General features: G+C 33.3%; 2 protein-coding genes across 3 annotated transcripts in view; one reads left to right on the top strand and one right to left on the bottom strand.

Annotated features, from left to right (window-relative positions):
- LOC126882338 (uncharacterized) overlaps nt 1-19,944 on the bottom strand; it is a 380,011-nt gene that overhangs the window by 81,041 nt on the left and 279,026 nt on the right. The gene's annotated exons all lie outside the window — the stretch shown is intronic.
- The window catches only part of LOC114342465 (polygalacturonase), a 185,819-nt gene that overhangs the window by 39,311 nt on the left and 126,564 nt on the right, over nt 1-19,944 (top strand). Inside the window, exon 2 of the mRNA XM_050647211.1 lies at nt 10,754-10,965. Within this exon, the coding sequence (XP_050503168.1) occupies nt 10,754-10,965 (212 nt within the window). The remainder of the gene's footprint in view (nt 1-10,753; nt 10,966-19,944) is intronic.

Below are 19,944 nucleotides of genomic sequence, written 5' to 3'. Positions count from 1 at the left end.
GCGGTCGTACTGACCGACGGAAAGACAGCCTAGGTCAAATAGCTCACCTTTAGTGCCATCCTTGGATCACAAGCTTTCATTTGACACCTCATTTATCATTCAAGCTGGTATAATGACAGAAGTTATATTCGCGGTCGTACGGACCGACGGAAAGACAGCCTAGGTCAAATATCTCACGTTTACTACCATCCTTGGATCATAAGCTTTCATTTGACACCTCATTTATCATTCAAGCTGGTATAATGATGGAGGAGTTATATTCGCGGTCGTACGGACCGACGGAAAGACAACCTAGGTCAAATATCTCACCTTTAGTACCATCCTTGTATTATAAGCTTTCATTTGACACCTCGTTTGTCATTCTACCTGGTATAATGACGGAGAAGTTATATTCGCGGTCGTACGAACCGACGGAAAGACAGCCTCGGTCAAATATCTCACCTTTAGTACCATACTTGGATCATAAGCTTTCATTTGATGGCTCATTTATCATTCTAGCTGGTATAATGATGGAGGAGTTATATTTGTGGTCGGACGGACCGACGGACAGACCGCCTAGGTCAAATATCTCACCTTTATTACCATCCTTGGATTATCAGCTTTCATTTGACACCTCATTTGTCATTCTACCTGGTATAATGACAGAGAAGTTATATTCGCGGTGGTACGGACCGACGGAAAGACAGAATAGGTCAAATAGCTCACCTTTAGTACCATCCTTGGATCTTTGGCTTTCATTGGACACCTCATTTGTCATTCTACCTGGTATAATGACAGAGAAGTTATATTCGCGGTCGTACGGACCGACGGAAAGACAGCCTAGGTCAAATATCTCACCTTTAGTACCATCCTTGGATTATAAGCATTCATTGGACACCTCATTTGTCATTCTACCTGGTATAATGACAGAGAAGTTATATTCGCGGTCGTACGGACCGACGGAAAGACAGCCTAGGTCAAATATCTCACCTTTAGTACCATCCTTGGATTATAAGCTTTCATTTGACACCTCATTTGTCATTCTACCTGGTATAATGACAGAGAAGTTATATTCGCGGTCGTACTGACCGACGGAAAGACAGCCTAGGTCAAATAGCTCACCTTTAGTGCACTCCTTGGATCACAAGCTTTCATTTGACACCTCATTTATCATTCAAGCTGGTATAATGACAGAAGTTATATTCGCGGTCGTACGGACCGACGGAAAGACAGCCTAGGTCAAATATCTCACGTTTAGTACCATCCTTGGATCATAAGCTTTCATTTGACACCTCATTTATCATTCAAGTTGGTATAATGATGGAGGAGTTATATTCGCGGTCGTACGGACCGACGGAAAGACAACCTAGGTCAAACATCTCACCTTTAGTACCATCCTTGTATTATAAGCTTTCATTTGACACCTCGTTTGTCATTCTACCTGGTATAATGACGGAGAAGTTATATTCGCGGTCGTACGGACCGACGGAAAGACAGCCTCGGTCAAATATCTCACCTTTAGTACCATACTTGGATCATAAGCTTTCATTTGACACCTCATTTATCATTCAAGCTAGTATAATGATGGAGGAGTTATATTTGCGGTCGGACGGACCGACGGACAGACCGCCTAGGTCAAATATCTCACCTTTAGTACCATCCTTGGATTATCAGCTTTCATTTGACACCTCATTTGTCATTCTACCTGGTATAATGACGGAGAAGTTATATTCGCGGTGGTACGGACCGACGGAAAGACAGAATAGGTCAAATATCTCACCTTTAGTACCATCCTTGTATTATAAGCTTTCATTTGACACCTCATTTGTCATTCTACCTGGTATAATGATATAGGAGTTATATTCGCGGTCGGACAGACCGACGGACAAACCGCCAAGGTCAAATATCTCACCTTTAGTACCATCCTTGGATTATCAGCTTTCCGTTGACACCTCATTTGTCATTCTAGCTGGTATATTGACGGAGGAGTTGTGATTACAGTCAGACGGACGGACAGACGGACGTGGATAATACAAAGTTTTCACATTTTTTCAAAATTGGGTGAAAACAACATGATGCCAGAATGATTTGTTGATGAAAATAATATATACATTCTCAAATTGCCTATTTTTCGGTGTGGATAATATTGTATTCAACAGTGATGCCAAATTTCTGATGCCAAAATGATTGATAATGAAAGTGGGATATACGTTTTCATGTATATAGCGGCAGCGACAAAACGGTAAAACACTGAACTAAATGTATATAATATTTTCACTGTACCATCATTTTGAACTCAAACATTTTATGGAATAAACTTATATAACTTAGTAAGGGATAAACAAAGAAAGCTGATATATTAAAGTAACATCAAGAAATCAAATCTCTAACTACCGAGTTGATTAGACTTCTGGTAACAAGTGCAGGAAAAAAGTTATTAAGGTAGTGTAAAGTGGCATCGATATACAGATGCCACTTTGCAAGACGATGCCAAATCGATGGTAAATGCATAATGTATCGATGCCAAATTGATAGTAGGATGTATATATATATATATATATATATATATATATATATATATATATATATATATATATATATATGTCTTCATATCAAGGCGAGATCCGTTTGTATCATAAACTATACAAGATGAGATCCGTTTTGCAAGGCGAGATCCGATTTTGGATCTCACCTTGTATTCACGTGTATATAGTGACATCTCGATGTAACAATGGTTAGGGTACAAGGAAATCGATTTTTGTCTGGACCTCATTTTGCACCCCTTTTGGTGAATTTTATATTGCAGTGGTTCCACTAAATCCGCTGTAGAGGGCAGCGCGCGCGATCCGTTGTGTATATGGTAAATATATATTTTGCAGACAACCCGAGATCCGGTAAATTTGGAAACATCGCAAATGAATTTCACGGTCAGCTCTCTCACTCGGCTTATGTCTAGCTTGAATAAGAATGTTTACATTATTTAAGGGCTCTGTCCAGAAAGGCGATTGTCAAATATCTCGAGAACTAGACGGCGGCATATCGAAAAAACGTTGGAATGCTTTTTGAATGGTTTTTCAAAATCTATATACTTATGCAATAGCAGGGTTCTTATTCTGCCTGCGAAAGCGGTGGGTGTAGCAACTTTGAATTTTCAACTGAAACACTTTATTTTTAATTAAATAGTTGAAATTTAGAATTAAAAATACACAACTTTTGTTTGAATCGATAATAGCTTCTTTAATCCAGTCGGAAGAGCTTCAAAATCGTCGTTTTGATGACATTTTTAGGGTTTAGGGGTACCTCAGGTAGTTAGCTTAAAACGTAAGAAATAAATTTGAATAGTTAATGTTTATTGATAAACAAAGCTCCAATTCTATTTTACTTCAACTCATTTTAAGGCTATTTCAATAAACTAATCGGTTCTTTTTTCAGTTTTTTGGTAAAACTTTGTAACTTATAGACGAAAATTCTTAAAATCGGCTATTTTTCATTTAAATTGTCAATAAATAATTAAATTGAGAAAAAATTGGTCAGATTTACATAAATTTTGTTATTCCGTCCATATAGAAACTAAAACAATTGTTACGTAGTTACACTGAGTGTCATAAAAACCGTGTATTTTTACTCATTTCTTTGAGCTATTTCACGTAATATCGAGATATAAGTTGTATTTTTTACATAAGTTATATTAACGTTAAACTGACTTAATTTATAGTTTTATAAGCAACAATTAAGTATAGCGAAATTTATAAAACCTTGTTTAAATTGTTTTACATGCTCTATAATGCAGTTATCTTATATTTTGTTTTGAATGTTTTTCTTCTTACTGGTAGACAAAAAATGGCAAAATGTGCATTTTTGACATCAAATTGTTGATAACAAACATAGTTACTACTCAAAATATTAAAAAACTAACCGTCGGTATAACAGGTTGCCTGGAAACCAGATGCAGAACAGTACCATAAATGTTTTAGACTTTTTAGCACTTTCTTTAAGTGAAATTTAAAATCATTTACCACCCATGTACACTCATTACGGAATCTGTTACAAGAATTTCAGCGATTTCAGCCATTTTTTCAAAATTTATTTGGGTTTTCTCTAGTAATCCTTCCAAAAGACAATACATAAATGGTGAATACCTTTTACACCAACTTCAAGGAGGGTAATTTATACAGGTACATACCTGGAATTATTATATGGACCGTTCACTCTTGTTAAAGTATAGTTCGCTCAAATATGAGCTCTTTTAATCCATTTCACGCGGTAAATTAGTCCGCTTTTCCTTTAGGTCTTAGTTCATAGGTTGTGATGTTTTTTTGCCCTCTCTACTATCTTCTTCCACTCTCTCCGGTCCTGAATCTTTTCTCTCCAGTTTGCAATTTCCATCTTTGATATATCGTCTAGCAGTTGATCTTCCCATCTAATTTTTGGTCTTCCTCTTGGTCTATTTTTTACTGGTTTCCAGTTCATTATCTTCCTGATCAGTTCTTCTACCCCTCTTCTTTGTGTGTGCCCAAACCATCTGAGGTTTTGTGCTTTAATGAATTTTACTATATCTTCTCCTTTATTTATATTTATTATTTCATGGTTCATCAGCTTTCAATATTCCCCTGTTTCTGTCTTTACTGGGCCATGTATCCTTATAATTTTTCTCTCAATTATTTTTAACTTTTCTTCGTCTTTTTTCGTAAGGCACATTACTTCTGCTCCACAGGCTATCACTGATCTGATTGCTGCTGTGTATATTTTTGATTTTGTTTTTTTTGCTCAGGTTTTTGTCCTTGAGTAGTTGGTGATATTTCCAATATACTCTATTACCTGCTTTAATTCTGTCGTTTATCTCTATACTCCTTCCGTTTTTGCCGTCCACCATCACCCCCAGGTATTTGAAGCAATCTACTCTCTGGAATGTATTTTCACCTATCTTTATTTCTGCTATTCTGTTTACATTGTCTCGTGAGCTTATAAGATATTTTGTTTTATTCTGATTGATTATTAGTCCTCTCGTCTTTGCTTCTCTTACCAGGGTTAAAAGTGCCTCTTCTAGTCTTTTTTTATCTCGTGATACCAGTCCCAGTTCATCTGCATATCCTATGATCTGTGTTGAGCTTTGAATAATTGTCTTTTTCAGCCCTGTGTCCCTAATTACTCCTTCTAGAGCGATATTAAATAGTGTGGTTTGTCGTTGACAGACTGTCTCCTTGTCTTACTTCAAGCTCTATTTTGATGTAATTTGTATCGCCCTCATTTGTTTTAACTTTTGCTGTTGAGTCTTTTATTGTCATTCTAGTTAGTCTTATTAATTTTGCCGGTATCTCCATTTTTTTCATTTCTTTTAATAATTGTTGTCTGTATATGCTGTTGAAGGCCTGTTGGAAGTCGATGAATAGTATGTGTAATTCTATGTCATGTTCATAGCTTTTTTCAATTGTTTGTGTCAGTACGTGTATTGCATCTATTGTTGATCTTCCTTTGATCTATTGTTCTAAAACCCTGTTGATATGGTCCTATAATTTTTTCTGTGTATTGATTTAGTCGGTTTCTTATAATTGTGGTCAATATCTTATACGTTGTATTTAGTAGCATAATTGGTCTGTAGTTGCAGCACTTAGTTGGATCTCCTTTCTTAAAGATTGGTGCGATGTGTCCGTTTTTCCATTCTATGGGCATGCTTTCGTCCTTCCAAATTGTAACCATTAACTTGTGCATTCGCTTCGTGAGCTCCTCTCCGCCGTTGATGATCAGTTCGTTGTTGATTTCATCTGGCCCTGGCGTTTTGTTTACTTTTAGTTGTTTTAATACCTCCATGAATTCCTGATAAGTGGGTGCGACTTCCTCTTCATCTCTGTTATCTCTTATATCCTCATCCTCTGAATATGCCTTATTGTCGTTTTTGTATAGGTCCGTGAAATGTTTTTCCCAATCTTTTTTGTTTATTTTTGTGACAGATTTTTTGGTACTGTGTTGTTGTTTTATCTATTCGAACAATTTCTTGTTGTCTTTATTATTCGTTTCTAATTCTTGCATTTGTTCAGAGATCCATGTGTTCTTCTTTCTTCTATAGAGTTTCAATGCTTCTTGTTTTTCTTTTCTATATTGGTCCAGTTGTTCCTGTTCGGCACTTTGTAGCCATTTGTTTCTTGCGAGGTGCTTCAGTTGACTTTTTTGGTGACATTCCTCATCAAACCATTCTTTCGATTCTTTGTTTTTTTGGAATCCTATTATTTGTTGTGCTGTCTCTATTATGCTGTTCTTTATGTTTTTCCATTCTCCTTCTATTTCTATGTGCTCGTACTGACCCAATTTCTGTTCCAGTTGTTCTGTATATTGTTGCTTTGTTTCTTGCGTTTTCAGATTGGCTATATTCCATTTCCTCCTTTTTCCTTCCTTATGATTATTTGCTTTGATTATTTTCAACTTAAGTTTTGCTATCAACAATATGTGGTCAGTGCCTCCATTTGCCCCTCTATATGACCTTACGTCTTGTACTATTTGTGTCCACTTTTTCGAAATTAGAGTATGATTTATTTGGTTTCCATCCATTCTTCCTGGTATCATCCATGTTATTTTGTTTTCTTTTTTATGTTTATGCCCAGTACTAACTATATATGTATTTGTTGCTGCTGCTAGGTTGCAGATTTCTCCTCCATTATCATTCGTAGTTTCATGAATGGTTTCTTTGCCAGCTACATTACGATTATAGTCCTCCTTTCCGATCTTTGCATTGAAATCACCCAATATTATTAATATGTCATTCCTCGGAATATTTTCACAGGTTTCTTCCAGGATGTCTTAGAATTCTGTTTTATCTTCTTGGTTTGCTTCTTCGGTGGGTGCATAGCAATTGACTATCGAGATGTGGGCTTGTTTATTTTCTTATGTAAGATATCCTGTCATTAACTGCTTTGAATTGTATCAGTTTTTCCCTCATTTTTTTGTTCACCATAAATGCCGTACCATTCGTTCCCTGTTTGTTTTCTCCCGAATAATACATGCTAAAGTTTTTCTTCTCAATTTTTCCTTCTTTCTTCCATCGTATTTCCTGTACGGCTAGGATTTCTAGTTGGTATTTTTTCATTTCAAGAGCTATTTCTTGCATCTTACCTGCTGCCAGCATGGTTCTAATATTCCAAGAGCCCATTCTAATGGGTTTTGTTCTTTTCTTCTTATTGAGATTCTTTCTTTATTTTGTGTGCGTTATTTTGTTTTCGTTAACCGTTTGCATTTCCGAGTCTTTTTTTGCCATGTCAATATCATATTTCAGCCGCTGTTCTTCGTTTATTAGTTTTTTGAATTTTCTATCAGCTGTTCTCTCTCTTCGTCCCATATCTAGATTTTGCCATTTACTATTAATTTCTTGTAGCCGATTTTCATTTGCTTACCTTTGCTTCTTTCGTCCTTTGCTATTTTAGTTATTTCCTTTTGTATTTCTTTTTCTTTCGATGTCCAATCGTTGTTTATATAGATACGATCTTTATGCTGTTTTAGTTTACGTTTCTTGTTTAGGATTTCCATTTTATCCGTGAGGGCTTCTGTTTCTATTGCGCATACTGTTTCTCCTATTTTTTTTGCACTTCTTAGTTTTATTTGTATTTGCAACTCTTGGGCTCTGAAATTTTCCATTTCTTCTTTTAATTTCTTATAATCATTTGTTTCTACTTTCAACCCAGTTACGATCAAGCTTTTCTTTTTGCTAAATTTCTCCAGTTGCTCCATTCATTCATGTAGCTGTTTTACTTCTTTTTTTAGTTTTTGTTTCTCTGCTTTTACACCCATTAACTCTTTATTGGTTTGTTGTTATTCTTTCCTTATTTGTTTTATTTCCTGAAGCATTTCATCGTTTTTATTCATTAGCTCTTTCATTATTGTAATCATAACATTTTCCATGTCTTCCTTGTTTTCGTTGCCTGCTTTGCTTGGTGACCGTTTTTTAATTTTTCTTCTATTAAAACAATCATCCAAGTTTTCTCTTTTGCGTTTCGTTTCATCATCGGTTTCACTTGGAATACCGATATTAGATTATCAACAATACTTAAAAAATGAAAGTTACCAATTCACCGGTAGTTAATGGGTTATCTAAAAATTACCTGCGCACCAGAGTTGCCAGTTGGTCTGTAATTAGGATGGGGATTAAAATAGATACGAAAGATACGAATTCACCGGGACCCGGAAATATGCACACCCTGATATTCTAGTTACGTAAGCTCGTCCGATTGGCGCATGACGTTAACAACAGAGTAAAGCATAGTCCCGTCTATGCGTTCGTAATACGAACGCGAATGAAATTTGAGAATAGTACAAATGAATGAATTATGACTAAAAGAAACTAAGTGATTTTTGTAGTTTAGAGGAAAATTATTAAACTATTTACTTTTATTTAAATTGATTTTCAGTTATTTGTAAAGTTCCCAGTTTCTTGATTATATTGGTATCCGGAAAATAAAAATATTCATATAATCGATATCTACTAAAATTATTATATTTCGTTAGTTGGCAAAAATTGATTAGTGGCCTACACATTAGTAAATATAATTTTTACCAAGGAGAAGAAAAGCCCCAAAATAAAACCATAAATTTAATGGATTGATAAAAAAACAAAATTTTTTACTTTTTAAATAATGTATTTCGACAGATTTAAGTAAGAGGCTTGGAAAAGACAAAAATAAGTTTTACAGTTTTCATGCCATGCACTTTATTTAAATTTTGTGCATGTGAAATAGACGTACATACAGCAACTATGTAGCAGTTTTCATAATTTTTCTTTTACGCAATGTCAGGTTGTTAAGAGACTTGCTTAATTCTTTAATTCGGAAGTACATCCGAGACCTAAAAAATAACTTGTTCGCTTTGTTAGAACAGTCTACAGTTAGACTTTCGGACATAAGGTTGTCTAAATAATTTTTAGTTACCAAAATGGAATCACCATTCATGTGGAAGGAAAAATTGTCTCCAGTTACTTAATATATGACAAGAGAGTGTGTGATGGTTTACATAAACCACACTTACTCAAATGATCAACCCACGTGTACGTTGAAACATCTTCGGATTGAATACTGGAGTCCTTCAATTTATGGCAGATATAACCAGCCAAATTCTCCAAACTATCATACTCGAGGTCACTAATGTTTTTTCATTCTAACTCTCATTGAAAACTTGAAAATCCACAACTGTTTCGTTGTTAGAATCCAGCCTTTGGATCAATTGTCCAGAAATTGGTAAATCTGGGATGTCGTCTGTTTAAACGTTCGAAAATTCGTTCCGTTGTCTCTCCTACCCGTATATAACTTTTATAAAATAAAATAAAGCTTTTTGTTAACACTTTAAAAAAATTTTAATGGGTTTTCCCCGAAAAGAGCTTCATTTTTTGGTACTATGTATCACGTTAAAATATTTGATTTGGAATTTGAAGGATAAGATCGTCTTTTTTATGAGCTACAAATTTACTTTTACTGGTTCTATAGACTAAGAATATACCATTTTTTCGTTTTTTTATATGCTACATTTTTTCCAAGAATATTTTTTCGATATAATACTTACTTTTTGAGTATTTGCGAAAAACCGCCGAAAAACGTGTTTTTTTTTTGTTGAAAAGTAAATATTTTTAGTCGCAAGTGACTCTAGTACCTACTACTAAATTAACCTAGTACCTAAGTTAAAAAAACTCTATAGAACAAAAGTTGCTTAAACTTAGTCAGATCTGTTTCCGGACTTATTTTAAACGTATATTTTTTCACCCTCCAAGTAAAAGCAATCAACGGAACAAATTCAACTTTGAAGTGGGGGATGGGTAGAATCTAAATCCAAATTTTCATGCAATTAGGAGTTTACCCTGAAAATTATGTGTGTTTCTTTTTATCTTTTAAATCATTTTACTTAAAATCATTTTTTAACTATCAAATAATAATTACATATTGAGTTATTTTATTTTTTAAACTTTAATAATATTTATAAAAAATGTTACTTTCTTGTAATGTATTTTTAAAACAAGCAATCATTTAAATAATTATTTTGTAACAATTTGTATTATTTAAGAATATAATAATTACATTTTGGTTTCGTAGTAAGTGTTTTTTAAGAATATTAATGTATAGTTTTAAAATATTGTATTGCAAATAATTATCATTATTAAATGGTTATTATTTGTCAAGTATTCTTTTTCTTTTTTCACACCCTTATGTATGTAATAAAACTAAGGGACTTTCTGAAAGGTCAATCGTAGACTTTAAAGACACAAAAGAAGCGATACTTAAAAGTTACGCCCATTATATATCTTTATATCGTGGGAAATATACAATACAACACGAGCTCCAACCGCTCGACTAATACTCTTTAGAGCTGGCATCAGTGTGTGATCTCGCGTTGAACGGTAAATATCTAAAATTTCGTATATAAGTCCTCCCCTTTACTTTTCAGCGACGGATCTCGTTTCGCTGTAAATTTATCAGAAAAATTTAAGTACAAAAATCTTTTCCCCTCTAAGTGTGCCATGATTAATCTGTTAATTATAAAGATACTTATGAGCAATATACTCCAATAATTAATTTCCTATTGGTGGATCTCGGGTTGTCCTCGATTTAGTCGGATCTCGCCTTGATATGAAGACGTATATATATATATATATATATATATATATATATGTATTTTATTTCAATTTAGGGATATATGTACATATGTGCAGGGGAATGTATGTACGTAGTGAGAGAAGTTACACACTCTATAGCATCCATAGAAAATAATATATTTATCTCAACTGATATACGATATTCGATTTTAGGACACATAATAAACGCCCAAGGGGAGAAATATTGGGATGGGCAAGGGGGTTCTGGTGGTGTAACTAAACCTAGATTTGTAGTAATATCTACTACAGGGGGATCTGTTTTGAGGAATATTTATCTCCTGAACTGCGTATATTTTTGTGTCGGGATTCATGCTTCAGATCTTACACTTTCTGGGTGGACCATTGATGCGGTTGCCGGAAATACGGTTAGTAGAAAGTTTTTTTAAGTTATATCTTAGTTTTTAATTTTTAAGTTACTTTAAAACCAACTTTTCTTATACAAAATATACAGAATGAATTTTATGTATGGAAATAATCAATTATCAGTAGTAATTGCACAAGAGCTCTAAAATTCTATATTAATTTTAGATTATACATATATATAATTTTAGAGATCGAGTGCAATTTGTTGCGATTATTTCATGAATAAAACTGTTCAAAACCAAAATTTTATTGTAAATTATTTATGTAAGTACCATTAAACACACAGTTTTTATAAATATTTGACAATTGAAAGTCATCACTTTTATAATTTTTAAAACCTTAATTGTCATTAATGTCTCTGAATGTATTTTTTCGTAGCAACGAAGGGCATCTGACGTAATATAATTAACGATGGGAAATTACCAAAAATTATCGATTTAATTTAGGTTTCTGTAGCTTTCTATTGGTCAGAATCTCCTATGAATGAAATAATCGGCGCCCGAGCAAGCAAAACAGATCGAAGATAAGTCACTAGAGATAGCGGGAATAGAGCGCCTCACGCTGGCCTGCATTGATCGGGGTAGGATTTCATATGGGAGTCCGTGTACCCAAGACTCCCATATGATAAGCACGTTGCTGATTGAGAGCCCCTATAGCGCATCAGAGTGCTATCGGGGGGTAAGTGGATGGTCTGGAGCATTGAAGCGGGGTGGAGTGATTCCTGCTTACGGGAGTTAATCCTCCTCGCCCCAATGAATTGTATCACCCGAATGTCATTCTCTAGGGGTGAGCAAGTCTCTCAGGCTGGGTTAAATCACTATGCTTGCTTGCTTCAATAATCACTGAAACAGCTTGTACGAATTTTATAAATTTTGCTGGGTAAGGGTTTTATAATGCCGCTGATATTATAGTGGTAACTACATTGTTGCCAGACCTTCCTTTTTTCTGGAAATCTAATGAACTTTCTTATTTCAAATAGAACACCCTGTATATTTTTTGAGTGTTTAAGTCCGTAAGAACTATTTATTAGTTTTCGTGTTATAGTCCCTATACCTAAATGCCACAGTTTCGGAATTATTGCTGCATTTATTCCAAAAAAAATTTCAACAAATTATAAAAATCTTTTTTTTTTCGGTCCGGGTAGATATTATTTTTGGTTCTCTGGATCATTAGGAACAAAAAAGGTCTTTTGTATTTTTTCTCTAAAGTTAATCGTTTCCGAGTTATAAACAATTTAAAACGAAAAAAAATTGAAAAATGACGATTTTCAAGGTTAAAAATCACAAATAGAAGATACTAGTTTTGAAACTACGAAGTACCTAAATTCAAGACCAAACTTTATTTTATCAGTCACCGATAAGTTGTATGGGCTTATTTCATTTTAAAATATTGTTTTTTAGTTGTTAATGCAGCCCGATCGCCCATCCTCTCATAATATGCGCTTCATTAACAATTAAAAAACAATGTTTTATAATAAAATGTTCCAAAAATTCTTACATGGAGCTGATAGAAGAAGGTTGGGCTTGAATTTATGCATTTTGTAGTTTCAAAAAGTATATTTTTTACTTGTGTTTTTGAACATTGAAAATCGTGATTTTCGTTTTTTCAGTTTTAAAATGTTTATAACTGGAAAACGAATAATTTTAGAGAAAAATTGCAAAATACTTTTTTTGTTCGCAATGATCCAAGGAAGTTAAAATAATATCTACCCGGGCCGAAAAAATTGATTTTTATAATTTTTTTAAAATTTTCTTTTTAAATAAATATAAAAATAACTCCGAAAATATGGCATCTAGGAATAGGGAATGTAACATAAAAAATAATCAGTATTTCTTATGGACTTCAAAACGCAAAAAATATACAGGTTGTCCTATTTGAAATAAAAAATTTCATTAGATTTCAGAAAAATGGAAGATTTGACAATATAATTACCACTGTAAGATCGACCGCATTAAAAAACCCTTAGACACCAAAACATATAAAAATCGTGCAAGCCGTTTCCGAGATAATTGAGGGTTTCCATACATAAAATTCACTCTGTATGTCGATATTATGGTATGAACATTTGTTTGTTCCTTACTTTATATATTTATACTCCTTCTTCTTCTTCTTCAGCCTTCAGTAATCCAAATTTGGACATAGGCCTCCCCCAATTCAATCCAGTGTTTTATATTTCCCGCCACTTGATTCAAGTTGTGTCCTCCAAACTTCTTTATGTCATCAGCCCATTTCATTTGTGGCCCGCCTCTGCTTCTTCTTCCTAACCACGGTCTCCATTGTTGTATTTCGTGATTCCATCTTTTATCCTTCAGTCGGGCATTGTGTCCTGCGAAGCTCCATTTTAATTTCGCAGCATGTTCTCCAGTGTCTTTTACTTTGGTTTTGCTTCTAATCAATTTATTTGATTTTTGTCTATAAGCCTCACCCCGAACATTGACCTTTCTATCGCTCTTTGTGCCTTTACTATTTTATCCATATTGGCCTTGGTGAGTGTCCACGTCTGTGAATCATACGTAAGTATAGGGAGGATACACCGATCGTAAACTCTGGTTTCCACAAAAACAAAAAAAAACAAAAAAAATATAAATAAAAATAAAAATGTATACCATTTTTATTCATTCAGTTGCGGTGCGAAACCAAAACTGTCTTAATTTTTACTCAGATCAGAGAGTGCAGCCAGCACTCTTATCGACGATTTCACCTCTTTTTAGCGGTTCATCAGAGACTGCATAGGCTGCTTTTCTCTGGCCCAGGTAAAAATCTTCCACATATCCATCTCCCACCGCAACTGACGAGATGGTAGTAGGTGCCTAGCGGCATCTGCTAAATAAAAGACTAAGTTTTTCAACCTAATACAAATATTTGTAAATTAAATATTTTTAAAAGATTTTTAATTGAAAAACTTTATTGGCCCATTTCCTGGTGACAACCTCCAAGGCTTCTACAATATGCAAGCACATGGATGCTGCAGTGAAGACTAAGGGGAAGGAATTCTACACTATGCAATTCACAACCCCCGTCTGCAGCGTGGTAAAGTTCCAGCGGAAAATAGACCTAGTTACTCTATAGGAGTAATACTAATAAAAATAAAAATAAAAATGTATACCATTTTTATTCATTCAGTTGCGGTGCGAAACCAAAACTGTCTTAATTTTTACTCAGATCAGAGAGTGCAGCCAGCACTCTTATCGACGATTTCACCTCTTTCTAGAGGTTCATCAGAGACTGCATAGGCTGCTTTTCTCTGGCCCAGGTAAAAAATCTTCAACATATCTATCTCCCACCGCAACTGACGAGATGGTAGTAGGTGCCTAGCGGCATCTGCTAAATAAAAGACTAAGTTTTTCAACCTAATAAAAATATTTGTAAATTAAATATTTTTAAAAGATTTTTAATTGAAAAACTTTATTGGCCCATTTCCTGGTGACAACCTCCAAGGCTTCTACAATATGCAAGCACATGGATGCTGCAGTGAAGACTAAGGGGAAGGAATTCTACACTATGCAATTCACAACCCCCGTCTGCAGCGTGGTAAAGTTCCAGCGGAAAATGGACCTAGTTACTCTATAGGAGTAATACTAATAAAAATAAAAATAAAAATGTATACCATTTTTATTCATTCAGTTGCGGTGCGAAACCAAAACTGTCTTAAATTTTACTCAGATCAGAGAGTGCAGCCAGCACTCTTATCGACGATTTCACCTCTTTTTAGAGGTTCATCAGAGACTGCATAGGCTGCTTTTCTCTGGCCCAGGTAAAAATCTTCGACATATCCATCTCCCACCGCAACTGACGAGATGGTAGTAGGTGCCTAGCGGCATCTGCTAAATAAAAGACTAAGTTTTTCAACCTAATAAAAATATTTGTAAATTAAATATTTTTAAAAGATTTTTAATTGAAAAACTTTATTGGCCCATTTCCTGGTGACAACCTCCAAGGCTTCTAGAATTCCTTCCCCTTAGTCTTCACTGCAGCATCCATGTGCTTGCATATTGTAGAAGCCTTGGAGGTTTTCACCAGGAAATGGGCCAATAAAGTTTTTCAATTAAAAATCTTTTAAAAATATTTAATTTACAAATATTTTTATTAGGTTGAAAAACTTAGTCTTTTATTTAGCAGATGCCGCTAGGCACCTACTACCATCTCGTCAGTTGCGGTGGGAGATGGATATGTCGAAGATTTTTACCTGGGCCAGAGAAAAGCAGCCTATGCAGTCTCTGATGAACCTCTAAAAAGAGGTGAAATCGTCGATAAGAGTGCTGGCTGCACTCTCTGATCTGATTAAAAATTAAGACAATTTTGGTTTCGCACCGCAACTGAATGAATAAAAATGGTATACATTTTTATTTTTATTTTTATTTTTATTAGTATTACTCCTATAGAGTAACTAGGTCCATTTTCCGCTGGAACTTTACCAAGCTGCAGACGGGGGTTGTGAATTGCATAGTGTAGAATTCCTTCCCCTTAGTCTTCACTGCAGCATCCATGTGCTTGCATATTGTAGAAGCCTTGGAGGTTGTCACCAGGAAATGGGCCAATAAAGTTTTTCAATTAAAAATCTTTTAATAATATTTAATTTACAAATATTTTTATTAGGTTGAAAAACTTAGTCTTTTAAAAAAAATATACTCCTTACAACTTATAAAATAACATTGATCTGAAGATATTCTCTTATAGCATCTTAACCCTCCGTTAGTCGCGCGGTCTACAATCGTAGACCACTCTCTTTTAAGTAATCTCTAATTCCAGAAAGCCCACACGCCCCCATCCCGCTCAGTAGCTGTCAATAATACTTCCAACTTACTCTTCAGTTTGCTAAACGCCGCCGATCTGTTTGCATTATTTTTTTACCAATATTCAAAAAGCACTGGTCTACAACTGTAGACCGCGCGACTTAACGCGTTCTAGTTTTTAGTTGTATATATAAAGCTAATATGTAGCCTGCTGTGTATATAAAGCTAATACCATAAATGAAAAAGTTTCAAGAAGCGACTTAATTGAAAACTTAGCATGGGAACTAATCAAACCGCAAATTGAATATGGATCAACTATACCTTCCCTGCTAAGAGAACTTAGACGACGAGCTCGCGTACTGCTCGGAGTTCAAGAAGTCGTACCCCCTCCCCCTAATATTCCAACAAATTACGTGGGACGATGTATTTGTGCACGAATTTTCAATATGTCAACAAGAACGGCATGCCAAAGATGTGACAAATTTGCATACAAGGATCATCTCAGGGATATTTGCACTGAATGTTTGACGGACTAAAATTGTGCCACTTTTACCGTTTAATAGTTTTGTTCGTTTTTTAATTTTTAGTTCTATTTTTCATTATTCGTCCCTGTTGGTCATTAAAAACGAAAGGATAATCATTTTTAAATAAAACAAAGTTACAATATCTGGGACAAGTAATGAGGGAACAGCGATATGAACTGTTAATACTAATAATACAGGGAAAAATCAGAGGAGGAATGAGTATAGGAAGATGGAGAGTGTTCTGGTTGAAGAACTTAAGGAACTGGTTTAAGTGTAGTTCTATAGAACTCTTCAAAGTAGCGGTTGGTTGAGTAAAGATAGTGGTGATGATAATATCATTACCATGGATATTATCCAACCTCCGATTGGAAGACGGCACTTAAAGAAGTAGAAAAATAAAACAGATGTTAACAATTGTTTTTCTTCTAAGAATGAATTTTAGTTAAAACAAATAATTTGGTTCTATCGTATAAGGATTTATAGACCAGGACGCATCTGTAAAAATAATAGTACATTTGGACGTTGAGAGGTGACTCAAATTTTTTTGCAGAAATTGCTTGAAAATATATCAAGTAATAATATTTAAGTTATCCTCCCTCTCAAAAAGGTCCGGAACATTGTTTAAATAATCAAAATGTCAGAAAATTAAGGAAAAATTCGATTTTTTTCTTGGTTTTTTGATTATAACTTTAAAAGTATTAATTTCCGAGAAAAGTTGTACTAACATAAAAGTTGCGTAATTACATTTCCTACAAAATAGAATTGGTTAAAAATTTAAAAAACAGTCACCCTTGTTGCAAAATAGCAATAATTGCGAAAAAACTATACAAAAACAAGTATTCGCATTTTACGTTTTTCAACCATTTATGTTACACTTATGACCCTCATATTTTACCCAGAAAAACTTTATGATACAGTAAAACAATACTGTCAATTTCATTAAGATCAGTTCAATAAATTTTGCAAAATAAATTTTGCAATCCAGCTTTCGTAAAAAAAATTCATTTGTTCAAAATGTTACAGGACTGAAAATAAAGCAGATAGCAAGTTGAAATTTTTTTTGCATATAGAAGTCTACTGTACCTTTCATTTGCAATTTTGTAAAATTAAAATCGATTAACACCACGGCGGCAGGAATTTTTTTAAATAAACATTAATTATTGGTGCTACGCGCAGGACAGCGGATAGTTTGCTCTGATTGGGCATTCCAATGACCTTTGATAATGATTGATACATTTTAATTTTTAGTAAATTTCGATATAAATAAATAAATTTGTTTATTGCAAAATAAAAACACATACTCTATCCTTTGAAATAACACTTTTATTAGCAAAAACTTTCTTTGTTCATATATTTTAACTTAAAACATAAAAGTTCATTATTTTTAAACATATGCAATTGTTTAAACAATATTTCACAAACAATAATAAAATTAGTTTGATTTTTGTGGAATTAAAATATTAAAATACAACAAAATATAGAGTAAGAAAATAATATATTAGATAAACATTGAAAGAAATTTTGGTGGAAATCCACTTGTGTGAAGCGAACACCGCTCTCATGCGCGTAGCACCAAAAATTATTGTTTATTTAAAAAATTTCCTGACGCCGTGGTAATTAATCGATTTTAATTTTGCAAATTGCAAATGAAAGTTGCAGTACACTTCTATAAGTAAAAAGAAGTTCAACTTGCTATCTGCTTTATTTTCAGTCCTGTAACATTTTGAAGAAATGATTTTATTTTTGCTCTAGCTGGATTGCAAAATTTATTTTGCAAAATCTATTGAACCGATCTTAATGGAATTTACAGTATTGTTTTACTGTATCATAAAGTTTTTTTGGATGAAACATGAAGGTCCTAAGTGTAGCATAAATGGTTGAAAAACGTAAAATGCGAATACTTGTTTTTGTATGGTCTTTTCGCAATTATTGCTATTTTGCAACTAGGGTGACTATGTTCTAAATTTTTAACTAATTCTATATTGTAGCAAATTTAATTACGCAACTTTTATGTCAGTACAACTTTTCTCGAAAATGAACACTTTTAAAGTTATAATCAAAAAACGAAGCAAAAAATCGAATTTTTCCTTAATTTTTTGACATTTTGATTATTTAAACAATGTTCCGGACCTTTTTGAGAGGGAGGATAACTCAAATATTATTATTTGGTTAATTTTCAAGCAATTTCTGCAAAAAAATTTAAGTCACCTCTCAACGTCCATCTCAAAACAGATGCGCCCTGGACTATTAATGATTATCTTTTTAACATGATTATTTTTTTAACATTTTAGTCCAAGTAATGAAGCTTAAAATAGGACAAAACCTCGCAAATTTTACAGAATGGATAGATTTTCTTGAAAATTTGAGAATAAGTAGTGAATAATCCAAGGATCAAAATCTATATGAGGCCGAAAGGCGCTTTTACCATGGGGATGGTTGCCACCCCATGTCAGGGGTGGAAATTTTTTATTTTATCTGGACCGCCAAAGTTGGTAAAAACATTCATTCTAAGCAAGAAACGTTCTATACATTTTTTTGATAAAGTTAATAGTTTTCGATTTATTCGCTATCGAAAGTCTTAGTTTTATATCGAAAAAATCAATGTTTTTAATCAGTTTCCTGCTAATAACTCAAAAAGTTTTCGTTTTATCAAAAGAACTTTACTTAACAAAAATGTACCTTTTAAAAAAATAAACAAAACCGTTTTTTAATTTTCTTTAAGGCCAATAGTAATCGAGCTCTACTTTATTAGTTATTATATTATGTTAGCTCTTCTTCGTCGAATGCTAAATATTGTAGTTTCAAAGTCAAAAGACGGGAAAACTATGCATCTTTCGAGGATAACTTATTTAAACCAATTTAAAGTATTTAAAAATACATATCTCCTGAAATAAAACAGTAGTCTGTAGCTCAAAAATTAAGTGACTTATAATAAAAAGAATGTCAGTCCCTATTTTTTTCAGCGAAAAACTACTCACCACCCTAATTAAAATTAGTCATTAACCTTATTTGGTCTTCTTTATTTATGTATTATTAATAGGTTCTAGAGGTTGGCCGGCTTATAATGATTAGTTTTAAAAAAAATGGAGTTAAAAGCTAATAACGAATATTTGTAGTTTGGAAAAAAATCCATTTTCTTCATAATAGAAAGATAAGTATCAGAGATACGAAAAAATATTTAAATATAAAATTGTAGCTATTTAATTTCCAAGAAAATGGTTTGAAAAACTTTTTTTACGGCGAAATTTGAGTGAGCTATTGACAATTAAAACTTTTAATAACATGCAAAAACAACCTTTACAAATCTTTTCAAAGTCACCTCTTTTTGCGACTGATGATTTTTAAAAGATTTATATTAATAGCCTTATAGATCCTATAAAAACCTATAAAATTCTTTTTTAAAAAACTTTCTTGGATAAAAAATTAAAAAGTTAAGGTTAAAAAATGAATATATTTTTTTGAAAAAAAAAAGGAGAAATCCAATTGGAATCATAATAATGTAAGTTAGCGGTGTTTTTAGTCATTGGCTTTATTCATTCTTCTTTATTTATGCATTATTAATAGATTCCAGAAGTTTGACTGGCGTATAATGATTAGTTTTAAAAAAACTGGGGTTAAAAACGAATAACGAATTTTTGTTGTTTGGTAAGAATGCTATTTTCTTCAGAATAAATAGATTAGCATCAGAGATACGAAAAATTTTTTTAATATGAAATTGTAGTTT

The sequence above is a fragment of the Diabrotica virgifera genome, chromosome 3, assembly GCF_917563875.1.
Source record: "Diabrotica virgifera virgifera chromosome 3, PGI_DIABVI_V3a".
Lineage (NCBI taxonomy): Eukaryota > Metazoa > Arthropoda > Insecta > Coleoptera > Chrysomelidae > Diabrotica > Diabrotica virgifera.
This window is presented reverse-complemented; position numbering and strand designations above follow the sequence as displayed.